Source organism: Haliotis cracherodii, unplaced genomic scaffold, assembly GCF_022045235.1.
Source record: "Haliotis cracherodii isolate W230 unplaced genomic scaffold, xgHalCrac1.p SCAF_1, whole genome shotgun sequence".
NCBI classification, from domain to species: domain Eukaryota; kingdom Metazoa; phylum Mollusca; class Gastropoda; order Lepetellida; family Haliotidae; genus Haliotis; species Haliotis cracherodii.
The window spans coordinates 83,445,738-83,461,088 of NW_027266264.1; the positions used below are offsets into that span (position 1 = coordinate 83,445,738).

General features: G+C 41.7%; 1 protein-coding gene across 1 annotated transcript; it reads right to left on the reverse strand.

The window, feature by feature from the left end:
- Nucleotides 1-926: 926 nt before the first annotated feature.
- LOC139469872 (osteoclast-stimulating factor 1-like) lies at nucleotides 927-14,571 on the reverse strand. The gene is made up of 8 exons (XM_071252190.1): nucleotides 14,475-14,571; nucleotides 8,769-8,815; nucleotides 7,688-7,802; nucleotides 6,834-6,925; nucleotides 6,030-6,149; nucleotides 4,552-4,630; nucleotides 2,511-2,600; nucleotides 927-1,276 (listed from the first exon to the last, which is right to left on the reverse strand). The coding sequence occupies exons 1-8, from the start codon at nucleotides 14,524-14,526 to the stop codon at nucleotides 1,218-1,220; spliced, it is 654 nt and encodes a 217-aa protein (XP_071108291.1). The 5' UTR covers nucleotides 14,527-14,571; the 3' UTR covers nucleotides 927-1,217.
- Nucleotides 14,572-15,351: the final 780 nt, after the last annotated feature.

The window sequence follows — 15,351 nt, forward strand, 5'->3', positions numbered from 1 at the left end:
ATTACAGGATAAATACCCGGGGCACATTCACCTCAAAAGCATCGTCTTGAGCCCCACTGGAATTACATAACACTAAAAATAGCCATCCAATGAAATACTCTCATGAGAGAGAAGGTGAGGTGAAAAAGGCTTTAATGTCGTGTTCATGATTATTGCATGTATATTGCAACATGCACGAGTGATCTCTGCTTGGAGACCAGAGAGATGGAGAGAGGGGGTCACATCCGAAACAAAGGTACGATTGTTAACGGGTCCAGGGTATCCATCCTAATTGAATGCCAAAATAATAATACACTGATTCAGGAATGACTTGAAGGTGGACAATTATGTTAGTAATTTGAGACATAGGGTACAGCATACACAACTACTGCTGAACTGTACATGATGCCATCCGTCGCACCAGGACTAAACTGTGCGGGATATGAGGTATATAGTGGCATCACTTGCCAAAGTAGCTTTCCAAGTGTGGTGGAATCGGCCAGTGTTTACAGTTACCCTGCTACCAGGGGTTAATGCCTTGATGTACATCGTCACTATTACCATACCTGATTGTACAGAGTACAACCAATAAACATCTCATTCAAGCAGCACTTCATATCGTCATATTTGAACACCACAAAATATTCAATATAATACAATTAGAACTTTTGCAAAAGGTTTGTGTCACGGTGATCATGATCCGTAATGAAACATGGTCATCCCTATCACAAGTCACACCAAACCGTTTACATTTTCAACCCATTCAGTCCCATTTCCCATCCCCAAACCCAATTCAACCCCCAAGCCCGACAGATCCAATACTTCTCCACTCACCCAGCTCCATCTTGATCATGATCACCCAGAATCAAATCATTCCCCCACCACTCTTCCCTAAACTCACCCCCAACCCAATCTTGTCACCCCTTCCCTCCCACCCTCCCCTCCTCCCAAGTCTAACCAATACTGAAACACAAACATAACAAGAACATATTTAATAACAATAATCTTGTTTGAAGGAAATGCATTGACTTGTAACTGTCTGTGTACAATGATATGACTGGTCACATGACACACATCGCAAAATCAATGTGGTCACATGACACACCTCGCCTCCTCAATCTCGTCACATGACACACATCGCAGCCTCAATGTGGTCACATGGCACACCTCTTCTCCTTAATGTGGTCACATGATACACCTCGTCTCCTCCATCTGATCACATGACACACCTCTCCCCTTCAGTCTGAATCCTCCTCGTCTCCATAACCCTCGAGGTATCGAGATGATGTTGATCCCACTGCAACAACAACAATGACAACAATCAGACAACATCAACGCCAAACAAGCTTGTCTTGGTCTCCAGGCACATCATGTCTGCGAAACATTCTCACTCCCTGGTAGCATATTTTCACAAAACCTAACTATACTACTCAAAAGAAGTTTAGGAACATCCAATCCTTGGCATGAAAGATTAACCACAGTGATGCGAAAGAATGGGGTGTTCTTAACTTCCTTTGAGTAGTGTACATCACTGCCCCATTTGCTCCAAGTAATTGCATGAGGACCAGCTGGTTTCTGATCGTTTACCTACATGAGCTCATGTGACATTGCAGAAAGTCACAGTCACCCTGACAGTGATCCTGCCCAGGCTTGTGGGTTTCACTTAGGCAGTCATCTTCCCGAGGTAAGGGAGTTAACTGACTCTAAGTCCAGTTTCCACCCTTGCCAAACTAGGTTGGAATTCCGGGGTTACATTTTGTCTCGACTAATGAGTCTATGCAAAATCAAAATCGCTTATTGAACTAGACTTCCTGTTCGTAAACAACATAGATTTCAATGTGCAGTGTTCGGTTGACTTCAGGATTTGCAAAGCATGTGTACCGCCAACTGGGCGTCAACAGATATTTGCAAATCTTTTCATGTTTTTAATCACGTGCTCACAGAGTAAGACCCCTTTCATTACAAGATAGATCTTGATTGTCGATCAGATCGTCTTGACTGGGCGTCGCCATTTTGTTTGAAACAAATGCAAGTGATATGAGAGACTGAATCTGATTGGTCAGTAAGAAGGACACAGAAGGGACATAAATCATAATAGCCACAGGTGTCGCTACGATAAAGCCTGTCAATTCCAGCCTAGTTCTGTTAGGGTGGAAACTGGACTTTTCCAGTCAGTTAATTCCCTTTCCTCAGGAAGATGTGAAGCAGGAGACATCTACGACCTACATTATCTCTCACCCAAAGATGGTGCAGAAACTCTGTTGTAGTGGTGTTAAACGATCTTACTCACAGGTAGGTACTTCATCTTAACCTGCACTTGTACATAGACCGCCTCCATGGTTTAGCTGATAGAGAATCTGTATGAGGAAGGTCTATGACTACCCTGCCTGGCACTCAGCATTAAGGAGGCAGAACAAAGATTTGGTGAGCTCATAGTTCAGTGGGCTAGCACCATATAGCGTAGGCACAGACACAGACACAGACAGACAGACAGACAGACAGACACAGACAGAATTGAAACATCAACTCACTTGCTTCTTTTAACATTGCTGCTGTTGCGGGATCCTTAGCAAGGTCAAATGGTAGCTTCCTCTCGTTGTTGGGGATGTCTGCTCTTGCACCTGCAGCAACAGCCAATGTCAGTGATACAGTCTCTACTTGCAGGGTTGTAAGGTGGGCACACAACTGTGCAGGACTTATGATGAATGTAGTGTTACTATGGATAATGAGTGAAATGTGGCAGGTGCTCTCTCTGTTTGAGAACTTTAAGGTTAACCAAGCATAGCGGCCATAACATTTTTGAGTCCCGTGATGGGATTCGAACCACGGACCTTCTTATCCGAGGTCGGACACCTTATCCACATGACCAAAGAGGTTAACACCTTCAGGAAGCTGATAAGGTAAGGATGTCATCAGTGGGATGACTCCACACCCTCCTACACAGGCAATTCACAAGTGACCGTGGGAAATGTAAAATGAAAAGCTTTATGTCTTAAAGCTTATCCCCATATCTACTATCTCCACCTAACAATATTACCCTTCCCAGCCTTTATCTAACAACATACTGACAGCTTATTTCCAGCCTTTATCAAACAAAATATTGACAGTTTATTCCCCACCTTTATCTTACAACATCTTGACAGCTTATTCCCTACCTTTAGCTAACAACATCAAAACAATGTTCTCTACCTTTATCTAACAATATCTCGACAATATTCCCTACCTTCAGCTATCACCATCTGAACAATATTCTCTACCTTTTCTAACAATATCTTGACAATATTCCCTACCTTTAGCTAATATCTTAACAATATTCCCTACGTTTAGCTAATATCTTAACAATATTCCCTACCTTTAGCTACCAACATCTTAACAATATTTCCAACCTTTTTCTGACAACATCATGTCAGCTTATTCCCTACCTAAAGCTAACAACATCTAAACAATATTCCCTACCTTTTCTTACATTATCTTGACAATATTCTCTACCTTTAGATATTACCTTAACAATATTCCCTATCTTTATCTAACAATGTCTTGACAATATTCCCTACCTTCAGTTAACATCTTAACAATATTCCCTACTTTTAGCCATCAACATCTTGACAATGTTCCCTACCTTTAGCTATCTACATCATAACAATATTCCCTACCTTTAGCTAACAACAGCTTAACGATATTCCTTATCTGTATCTAACAATATCTTGAGAATGTTCCCTACCGTTAGCTAACAACATCTTAACGATATTCCCTATCTTTAGCTAACAACATCTGAACGATATTCCCTATCTTTATCAAACAATATCTTGACAATGTTCCCTACCTTTAGCTAATATCTTAACAATATTCCCTACCTTTAGCTAACAATATCTTGATAATATTCCCTACCTTTAGCTAACAACATCTTAACGATATTCCTTATCTTTATCAAACAATATCTTGACAATGTTCCCTACCTTTAGCTAACGACATCATAACAATATTCCCTACCTTTAGCTAACAACATCTTAACGATATTCCCTATCTTTAGCTAGCAATACCTTGACAATGTTCCCTACCTTTAGCTAACAACATCATAACAATATTCCCTACCTTTAGCTAACAACAGCTTAACGATATTCCTTATCTTTATCTAACAATATCTTGACAATGTTCCCTACCTTTAGCTAACAACATCTTAACGATATTCCCTATCTTTAGCTAATAACATCCTAACGATATTCCCTATCTTTATCAAACAATATCTTGACAATATTCCCTACCTTTAGCTAATATCTTAACAATATTCCCTACCTTTAGCTAACAACATCTTAACGATATTCCCTATCTTTATCAAACAATATCTTGACAATATTCCCTACCTTTAGCTAATATCTTAACAATATTCCCTACCTTTAGCTAACAATATCTTGACAGTTTATTCCCTATCTTTATCTGACAACATCTTGACAGCTAATTCCCTACCTTTTTCTGACAACATCTTGACAGCTAATTCCCTACCTTTTTCTGACAACATCTTGACAGTTTATTCCCTACCTTTATCTAACAACATCTTGACAGTTTATTCCCTACCTTTAGCTAACAACATCTTGACAGCCTCTGAGTGGTTCTTCCATGCTGCAGAATGAAGTGGTGTGTCTCCCAGCTTGTTCTGAATAGAAATACACATTCATTTTTTAATATATATATTCTCTCAGTTATTAACATTCATTACTACTCATAGACATATCATACAGGGAATATGGCTTGATGTACCCTGTACCCAGAACACAGCTTGATGTACCCTCTGTGAGACCGTGTACCTTGTACCATCTATGAGGCTGTGTACCTTGTACCATCTATGAGGCTGTGTACCTCGTACCATCTATGAGGCTGTGTACCTTGTACCATCTATGAGGCTGTGTACCTCGTAACATCTATGAGGCTGTGTACCTCGTACCATCTATGAGGCTGTGTACCTTGTACCATCTATGAGGCTGTGTAACTCGTACCATCTATGAGGCCATGTACCTTGTACCATCTATGAGGCTGTGTACCTTGTACCATCTAGGAGGCTTTGTACCTTGTACCATCTATGAGACTATGTACCTCGTACCATCTATGAGGCTGTGTACCTTGTACCATCTATGAGGCTGTGTACCCTGTACCATCTATGAGGCTGTGTACCTTGTACCATCTATGAGGCTGTGTACCTCGTACCATCTATGAGGCTGTGTACCTTGTACCATCTATGAGGCTGTGTACCTCGTACCATCTATGAGGCTGTGTACCTTGTACCATCTAGGAGGCTTTGTACCTTGTACCATCTATGAGACTATGTACCTTGTACCATCTATGAGGCTGTGTACCGTGTACCATCTAGGAGGCTTTGTACCTTGTACCATCTATGAGGCTGTGTACCTCGTACCATCTATGAGGCTGTGTACCCTGAGGCGATAGTGACAAGCCAAAGGTTAAGCCAACCCGGTACCGTCAATTGATCTTTCCGTCATGTTTATCATTGACCACAATTTGAAAACAAATGATGATTGAGATGTGAAGTGTTTCTTGTCACACTGCCAGTTGAGCAATGCATCATGTGCATCTAAAATCAATATTAACATACACATTTGTCTGTAAGGAGTTTATATTGCATAGATTACAGAGATCAGGTAAATGTCTGTTGCTATGATGGTAGATATATGTTTTCCAGTTGTATACCACTGTACCAAAAAACTATCAAGACGCCATTCACCAATAAACTTCAAGTATTTTACATGTAGTTTCAGCTTACTTATCCTTGTTTTATATGCTTACATTTTTTTAAGTCAAATCGTTTTTCAGCCTAAAAGAGATCAGAGATCAGAACACTTTAACAAAATGGTTTGACCACCATTGTTTCAGAGTCATAAGTCAAGTTGACAAAACAACATTATCACAAAATAACACTTCGCCAGAATAGCATAAAATGACATTTGCCTGCAAAATAGTCAAACATAAGTTAAACAACATCATTGAAACAACAGGGAACAACCTTCAAACAACACCCATGTACCTCTCCAAGCACCTACCTGCACATTGACTTGGCAGCTGCCGGCAGAGAGCAGATTCTCTAAACAAGGTATGTGTCCCCCATGGGCCGCCCAGTGTAGGGGTGTTGATCCAGCCTTGTCCAAGCTGTTCACAGACACCTACCACAGAAAGCAAGCATGAAATACTCGTATCCCCCACCAATATGACATGGCGGGTTGTGCGCAAGGCAAGAAATATTGTTTGGTTTTCAAGACCTACGCCCGAAACGAGTACTACTGCCATTTACAGTCTCCAAGTTTTTGGTATGAAATCTCGAAAAAATAAATTTTAAAAAAATCTCAAAGTATCAAAAGGCACCAGTTTACCACTAGACCTATCTATGTGCCAAGTTTGGTTAAGATATCTCTCACGGTTCGTGAGTTCTGCTCCAGAAATGAAACGTGAGGGACGGACGGACAGGCGGAAGGACAGAAGTACAGTACTTGGTGGGGGATAATAATCTCATATAACCCTTAACATCAAGTGGCCAGGGGGAGGTTCACAGGAGATTGGCTATGGTGCTGACAAACCAAGAAACATGATCATTCAGGGTGTTTCTGGGTTTCAAACCCATGAAAAACGTACTTTTCGTTTTATTCCAAGGAAATTAAACTCAACTCAATGTGACAAATTTCTAAATGTTCTTTTTACATGTTGGCATACCACTTGCCCCAATGACCAATCCAACCTGAATGATTAGTAGTGGCCTGGCCAGAGTACAATGAATTTCCATAATACAATTGACTTGTTTTACATTCTAAATTCAATTTTGGAAACAAACATATGAAATTAGGAACACTTACCCTATTACCAATACACTCGACCATGAAGTCAATGTTCCCTCGCTTGGCGGCCTCATGGAGAGGGTGATCTATAGACTCTGTGTTATCTTCAACTGAGGAAAGCAGTGGGGCAATAGATGAATACCTAGACTGACCAGGACCCACTTGCACAAAGCGATCTTAGCGCTAAGATGATCGTAACTCTCATACTTTAACATAGGCTTACAATAGTCTTAGCGCTAAGATCGTTTTGTGCAATTGGCCCCAGGTCTTTACGAGTCACATTATGCAGGAAGCATCACTGCATGACGGTCAAGTAGTTGAAAATGTACACTTCGGCCTTAAGAGAAATATGTGTGTTTCCACTTGGTATTATCCATATTTTATGTCACTGGCATAACTCTGATGTGCTTCAGTATAGATAAACGGTCAGTATCTTCATTTGAAAGCAGGCATTTTCTGACATCCTGCAAAGAGCCATTTTTAAAAGAAAACAAGGGAAACGATAATCAGACCTTACCAATTTTTGAATGGGCTTAAATAGAGTGAGTGAGTGAGTATGGTTTTACTCCGCTTTTAGCAATATTCCAGCAATATCACGGCGGGGGACACCAGAAATGGGCCTCACACATTGTACCCATGTCGGAAATCGAACCCAGGGCTTCGGCGTGACGAGCGAACGCTTTAACCACTAGGCTACCCGACTGCCCCTGGGCTTAAATAGAAGCACAAATTCAATTTTTTTCCTTATTGTTATCATTTGTTCATCTTCAAATACTACTGATGCAGTGTTTGCAGCTGGCGATGTACCAGTATATTGTCAGACAGATTGTACAACACATCAACATTTTAAATATACATTTTAAGGAACTGACCATAGTTGCTTGGTATGAGTCCAACCTTGCTTCCACACTTGGCCTTCCACCAACTGGTGTCCGTCTTGTCAAGGATGTACAGCAAGTCTCCCTCATCAAACGTGAGTTCATCATTCTGCAGCGAAATGCATGTCCCTTTCATACTTTGTTGGATATATAGTTGTTTTTTTTTGTTTGTTGCTTATCACTGCCTTCAGCTATATGATGGCCGTCTGTAAATAATTGAGTCTGGGCAAGACAATCCAACGATTACAAGATTCATTAACCAAATCAGCGAGTCTGACCACCTGATTCCGTTAGACAAGCATAGGTTGAAGACCAATTCTAACCCGGCTCATCTGACATTCACCTCAGAGGTGTCAATTACCTGTACATGTGCTCGGATGTTTCTGTTTATAGATCCAGTGAGGTGAAGGAAAGCTTGCATAGCATATAACAATATGAGGATGAGCATGACGAAACAAAGTACACACAATTTATGGATAACAACTTCATTAATACTGAAAGGCGACTTTTCCGAAAAGATCCTTATACCGTTATATAATGGTATAAGGATCTATACCGAAACGTCGCCTTTACAGTATTAAAGTAGTTGTTATCCTTAAATTGTGTCCACTTTGTCATCCGTCAACTTCTATGTAATGCCTATCAAACAATTCATGACGAAACAACACTTCTCCTACCAACTGTCTTACTTCATAACATTTAACAAATCCTCAGTTGTATAACAGGTCAAGTGGAGCTCCCCAGACATACTATGGGTCCAGTCTCATAATGCTGTATCATACCAACCTGTTGTGCATCATATCTGTACATTGCATTGTCTTACTTCATAACATTTACAAATCCTCAGTTGTATAACAGGTCAAGTGGAGCTCCCCAGACATACTATGGTGGGAGGCTGGGTCCAGTCTCATAATGCTGTATCATACCAACCTGTTGTGCATCATATCTGTACATTGCATTGTCTTACTTCATAACATTTTATACATCCTCAGTTGTATAACAGGTCAAGTGGAGCTCCCCAGACATACTATGGTGGGAGGCTGGGTCCAGTCTCATAATGCTGTATCATACCAACCTGTTGTGCATCATATCTGTACATTGCACGAACAACTTTAACCTGACCTGAAACATCATAAAAACAAAGGTATCAAATCACTACAACATACTCCTGATTCAAGCTGTGGTTGTTAGCTTTCCTTAAATGCCTGTAGCAATACGTTTTGGCTTGATGGCTAAATTCTTCACTTTAAAAGTGATGACAGAACTCAGGCATGTATCCTGCATGTTCTATGTTATCATCAATGCTTCTCAGGTTTGGTGTACACTACATTCCTCCATCACCCATGAATCCACACGACTTGCTGTGTACTTGCTATTTTTAACCAGTGAATCAAGGTTGAAACCAACAAGTACCATATTCAGACCAATGACAGCTCAGCTTACATTGGACAAATGGCATTATCATATCTCCATGTCAGAATGATGAGATCTGATTGGTCCATGTGATCTTGATAAAATTGTGTAGCCCGCCTTGGATGGTAATAAATTTCTCAGCAGGGGAATAAATCTCCTATACCAGTATAACCCGCCCCAGCACTACAGGCTGCACATGCATTCCTGAGAGACAGAATAAATCCTTTATACCCCGCTCCAAAGTAAAAGGCCACACGATTTTTCCAGCCAATGGATGTCACGTGACATAGTGCAAGCTAACCGCAACTCATTCAAGCAGCTGTTTTCTATCAATTTGGAATTTATTTGAATTGTTTTACAATGTCACATTAAAACATGTCAGTAAGATAAGTTGTAGCAGGATCACGAGGGGTACATGGGGTTTTGTGCGTCCCTCATTAGGTTTTATACCACTCACCTCTGGCTCTTGGTGTAAACCTAACGTAGGACACATGAAGTTCACCTCCAGCTCTTGGTGTAAACCTAACGTAGGACACATGAAGTTCACCTCCCGCTCTTGGTGTAAACGTAATGCAGGACACATGAAGCTCACCTCCAGCTCTTGGTGTAAACCTAACGTAGGACACATGAAGCTCACCTCCAGCTCTTGGTGTAAACCTAACACAGGACACATGAAGCTCACCTTTGGCTCTTGGTGTAAACCTAACGTAGGACACATGAAGTTCACCTCCAGCTCTTGGTGTAAACCTAACGCAGGACACATGAAGCTCACCTCCAGCTCTTGGTGTAAACCTAACGCAGAACACATGAAGTTAACCTCCAGCTCTTGGTGTAAACCTAACGCAGGACACATACAGCTCACCTCCAGCTCTTGGTGTAAACCTAACGCAGGACACATGAAGCTCACCTTTGGCTCTTGGTGTAAACTTGACGCAGGACACATGAAGCTCACCTCCAGCTCTTGGTGTAAACTTGACGTAGGACACATGAAGTTCACCTCCAGCTCTTGGTGTAAACCTAACGCAGGACACATGAAGCTCACCTTTGGCTCTTGGTGTAAACTTGACGCAGGACACATGAAGCTCACCTCTAGCTCTTGGTGTAAACCTAACGCAAGACACATGAAGTTCGCCTCCAGCTCTTGGTTTAAACCTAACGCAGGACACATGAAGCTCACCTCCAGCTCTTGGTGTAAACTTGACGCAGGACACATGAAGTTCACCTTTGGCTCTTGGTGTAAACCTAACGCAAGACACATGAAGTTCGCCTCCAGCTCTTGGTGTAAACCTAACGCAGGACACATGAAGCTCACCTCCAGCTCTTGGTGTAAACCTTACGCAGGACACATGAAGTTCGCCTCCAGCTCTTGGTGTAAACCTATCGTAGGACACATGAAGTTAACCTCCAGCTCTTGGTGTAAACCTAACACAGGACACATGAAGCTCACCTTTGGCTCTTGGTGTAAACCTAACGTAGGACACATGAAGCTCACCTCCAGCTCTTGGTGTAAACCTAACGCAGGACACATGAAGTTCACCTCCAGCTCTTGGTGTAAACCTAACGCAGGACACATGAATCTCACCTCCAGCTCTTGGTGTAAACCTAACGCAGGACACATGAAGCTCACCTCTGGCTCTTGGTGTAAACCTAACGCAGGACACATGAAGCTCACCTCCAGCTCTTGGTGTAAACTTGACGTAGGACACAAGAAGCTCACCTCCAGCTCTTGGTGTAAACCTAACGTAGGACACATAAAGTTCGCCTCCAGCTCTTGGTGTAAACCTAACGTAGGACACATGAAGTTCACCTCTGGCTCTTGGTGTAAACTTGACGCAGGACACATGAAGCTCACCTCTGGCTCTTGGTGTAAACCTAACGCAGGACACATGAAGTTCGCCTCCAGCTCTTGGTGTAAACCTAACGCAGGACACATGAAGCTCACCTCCAGCTCTTGGTGTAAACCTAACGCAGGACACATGAAGTTCGCCTCCAGCTCTTGGTGTAAACCTAACGCAGGACACATGAAGCTCACCTCTGGCTCTTGGTGTAAACCTAACGCAGGACACATGAAGTTCACCTCCAGCTCTTGGTGTAAACCTAACGCAGGACACATGAAGCTCACCTCCAGCTCTTGGTGTAAACTTGACGTAGGATACATGAAGCTCACCTCCAGCTCTTGGTGTAAACCTATCGCAGGACACATGAAGTTCACCTCCGGCTCTTGGTGTAAACCTAATGCAGGACACATGAAGTTCACCTCCAGCTCTTGGTGTAAACCTAACACAGGACACATGAAGCTCACCTCCAGCTCTTGGTGTAAACATAACGTAGGACACATGAAGTTCGCCTCCAGCTCTTAGTGTAAACCTAACGTAGGACACATGAAGTTCACCTCTGGCTCTTGGTGTAAACCTAACGCAGGACACATGAAGCTCACCTCTGGCTCTTGGTGTAAACCTAACGCAGGACACATGAAGTTCGCCTCCAGCTCTTGGTGTAAACCTAACGCAGGACACATGAAGTTCGCCTCCAGCTCTTGGTGTAAACCTAACGCAGGACACATGAAGTTCGCCTCCAGCTCTTGGTGTAAACCTAACGCAGGACACATGAAGTTCACCTCCAGCTCTTGGTGTAAACCTAACGCGGGATGCATAAAACCCCACGCACCCCTCGAGATCCTGCTACAACTCATAATGTATCTCATGCAACATGTGCCCAGCATTGAAGGCCTCTGCTCTATTCATTGCTTCAATATCAGGCCACGGGATGGTTCGCACAAAGTTTATGCACGAAGGGCTCATTCAGTTTTCTTAGTCTAGACACAATACACAGCAAAGCAGTAATATGATGAAAACAATGTATTTTCTGTAACAAATGATACTTAGTAAAGTACAGATTTCAATCCACACTTCCAGGGTGAGGCACCTAATCGCAGCTCACAAAGTCAGCGATCTAACCCAGGCAGCCACTGAGGCTTCCACAAATTGGCACGGCACCCATGGCCATAAGCTATGAATAAACAATGAAAGTGTTATCCCACATATAACATTTGTTCCGCTTGACCACTTCCTAAATGGCATTGTTTATTCATAGCTTACGGCCATGGGTGCAGTGCCAATTTGTGGAAGCCACAGTGGCTGAGTGGGTTAAATCGCTGACTTTGTGTGCTGCGATTAGGTGCCTCACCCTGGAAGTGTGGGTTCAAATCCTGGATGGGACTCAAAAACCCAAAAAGTACTAGAATATGTGTTTTTACAAAGAAAGTGTTATCCGAAATATAATAGTTGTTACATTTGACCACTTTCTAAATGACATTGTGTATTCATAGTATTTCCTGTGTTTAGGGACCACTTCAAAAGTTTGATCTCAGATATAAAACATAATTCCTTAAGATTTGAGACATACCCGTCTAACCCCCTAAAGAATTCTGAAAAAAATTCTGAAAATGTTGAATTTCCAAGTCTAGTGGTCTCTTTTGTCACTCATTCTCGTGTTTTGCCCTGCCTTTTTTCAGAACATTATCAGTCAGATAAGACCAATGTTAACATACGATGCGGCACATCAGCTCGTGAGATCACTTATCCTATCCAGGTTGGACTATGCTAACAGTCTGCTTATTAATATCAAACAGGATCTATGTAGTAAATTGCAACGTGTGCAGAATGCTGCCGTAGACGAAATAAGCGTGCACATGTCACTCCTTTATTAAAATCATTAGACTGGCTTCCAATAAGATCTAGGATTGAATACAAAGTTGTGTGCATTGCATACCAGTGCTACTATAGTACAGCACCTTCCTATCTGAGTGAACTTCTTACCCTACACCCCCCCAGCACGAGATCTCAGATCAGCACATGAACTCCAGTTTAGTGTCCCTATGGTCTCACTCAAAGCATTCGGCAACAGAACTTTTGCTCACACTGCCTCTGTGCTCTGGAATTCCCTTCCAGTGGAAATTAGGCAATCTCAAACTCTGGACACTTTCAAGACAAAACTAAAGACTTATCTCTTTAGATGTGTCTACGACCATGTGTGAGGCACTATGAGCGACTACGTAGACGGAAATGGCGCTGAAGAAATGGACTTTATTATTATTATTATTATTATTTATTAAATAAAGTATATTTTTGGGGTGATGACAATCATTTGTAGGGTTTTTAGAGATTAAGTCTGTCATCAAATATCACGCACTGCACGAGATGGACTTACCACTGTTGTTGTGGAAGGACTGGATGTATTTAATGACAACTCCTGACAGCATATGAGTGAAAATAGGATCGGCTTGGTTCAGTTACTAAATAAAACATTGAGAAATAAGGTAATTTGATTTTGTCGGATGGAAAACTAGCAGGGCCATTAACCCCCACCCCTAAACTTAAGGAATTAAGATTTTTTATTTGAGAAAACTCTTTATTTAACACTGTGCAACTGTGTATTTTGCACAGACAACAGGCTTTATTTAACAGTGTCCATCTGTGTAAATAATTTGAAACTTTTCACAAATGAATAAAAACGTACAACAGGTTTGAGAAACCAAGATGATGGCCCCCTTGAAAACACCGTTGGAATCCTTATTCATACATTTTAGAAACATCTTATGATTTACAGCCAATCAGAGGTATAAGGAACGTGGGCTCTACCCTCGTGTCCCACCCTCCTGCCATACACCGGTGACTCAACAACCTGGCCACAACCATAGTCTATCTCATGATATCCCAAGAATTGAAGGTGGTTAGTAATGGGGTGTAATACAAAATATATCAGCTGAACCATTTGGTAATATGTTCAACAATAATAACCAAACACAAATCCATATACAAATTATTTACATTAATCTTATCTGTCGTATGGTAAGTGCACACTTTTCCAAAGCTGTACCCAACTTTAGTGTGTAGTATAATTATCTTCTTTCAGTGGCATTTAGAAGTTGGTGTGATGAAGAAAGACAAGTTCTATGGATGAACAACTTCTTTATTATAATTAGTGCGACGTTTCGGTGTAGATCCTAACACCTTTATCAAGCAAGTAGTATAATTAGGATTGACACTGAACACTCAATATTTGGATTTCAACAGGTGAACACTATCAAATTGGTGAATTCGCAGGCAAATAAATAAACATCAAATTATATTTTTCCTTCAGACCTGTCGTGTGATAGTCAGTTATCAATTTGCAACATGTGAAAATATTTCACCCAAACACATTCGATGACTGCAGATGAACTGTGCACCCGTAAACTCAGGAATCGAAAACCAGGAAGTTAAAGCCACCGAGGTGTTCGATATTTAGAGCGTGATTACGCTTCTTCGGGGTGAAAAGTTCACATATAACAGAAACGCCCTAGCCGATATGGCCATTCTAACCTTACCTGGCTTTGGCACCGGCGGGGGAGGCCGAGTTGGTCGAGGGGCGCTGGACATCTTTGAGGGAGTTGCTCACTCTGACAACTCCCGTAAACAGGAAGGAAAGGCAACAGGTTTAAGACATGCGCAGTGGGGGGAGAGGTGATAAATCATAACGCGGGAAATTTTAAATAAATCATAATTCGTATTGTATAGTCTATATTTGTCAGTGTACAGCTGGTATAGGTGTATGCTAGTATATGCATTGGGATGGGTTTTGCTGCGATTACCGTATACCGTATTTCCTGGATAAATACCGGGTCTCGACCGATACGTCTGGGCTCCATAAAAACGCCGGGTAGTGTTTATGCAGTGAATGAAAAAGTGCGAGTTTCATAACGCACACCCTATTGTATTTCGACTAATGTAGGCCCTGTGTGTTCAACGCATTGTCCCCGCAAAACAGAAGCATTTTAGAGAGCTACGACACTGACAGGGGTCTGAGCGAATAGTTAGTCTGAAATTGTTATTATTAACGCCGGGCCTTGATTAAAGGCCAGGGGTAAAGAGTGTCTGAAAGGAATAGACACCCGGGCGTTTAATCGAGGAAATACGGTAGGGCGTAGATAACATCAGATAATACACGACCAAACCAGACTTGGTGGACTACGTGTCATTGTACTCTGACGGCGTGGAACTTTGTTCATAATATCAATCACTGGATTGCCTAGCCCATATACTCATTTATTTACAGACCGACGTAATATATGTGGAATATTGATGTGTGGCATTAAACAACAAAGAAACACATATACATTCCCAATTGTTTTAATAACTGCATTGTTCACAGATATTGACTATAAGACGTATGTAAAGTACCACTTCCTCACACGAATACAAATA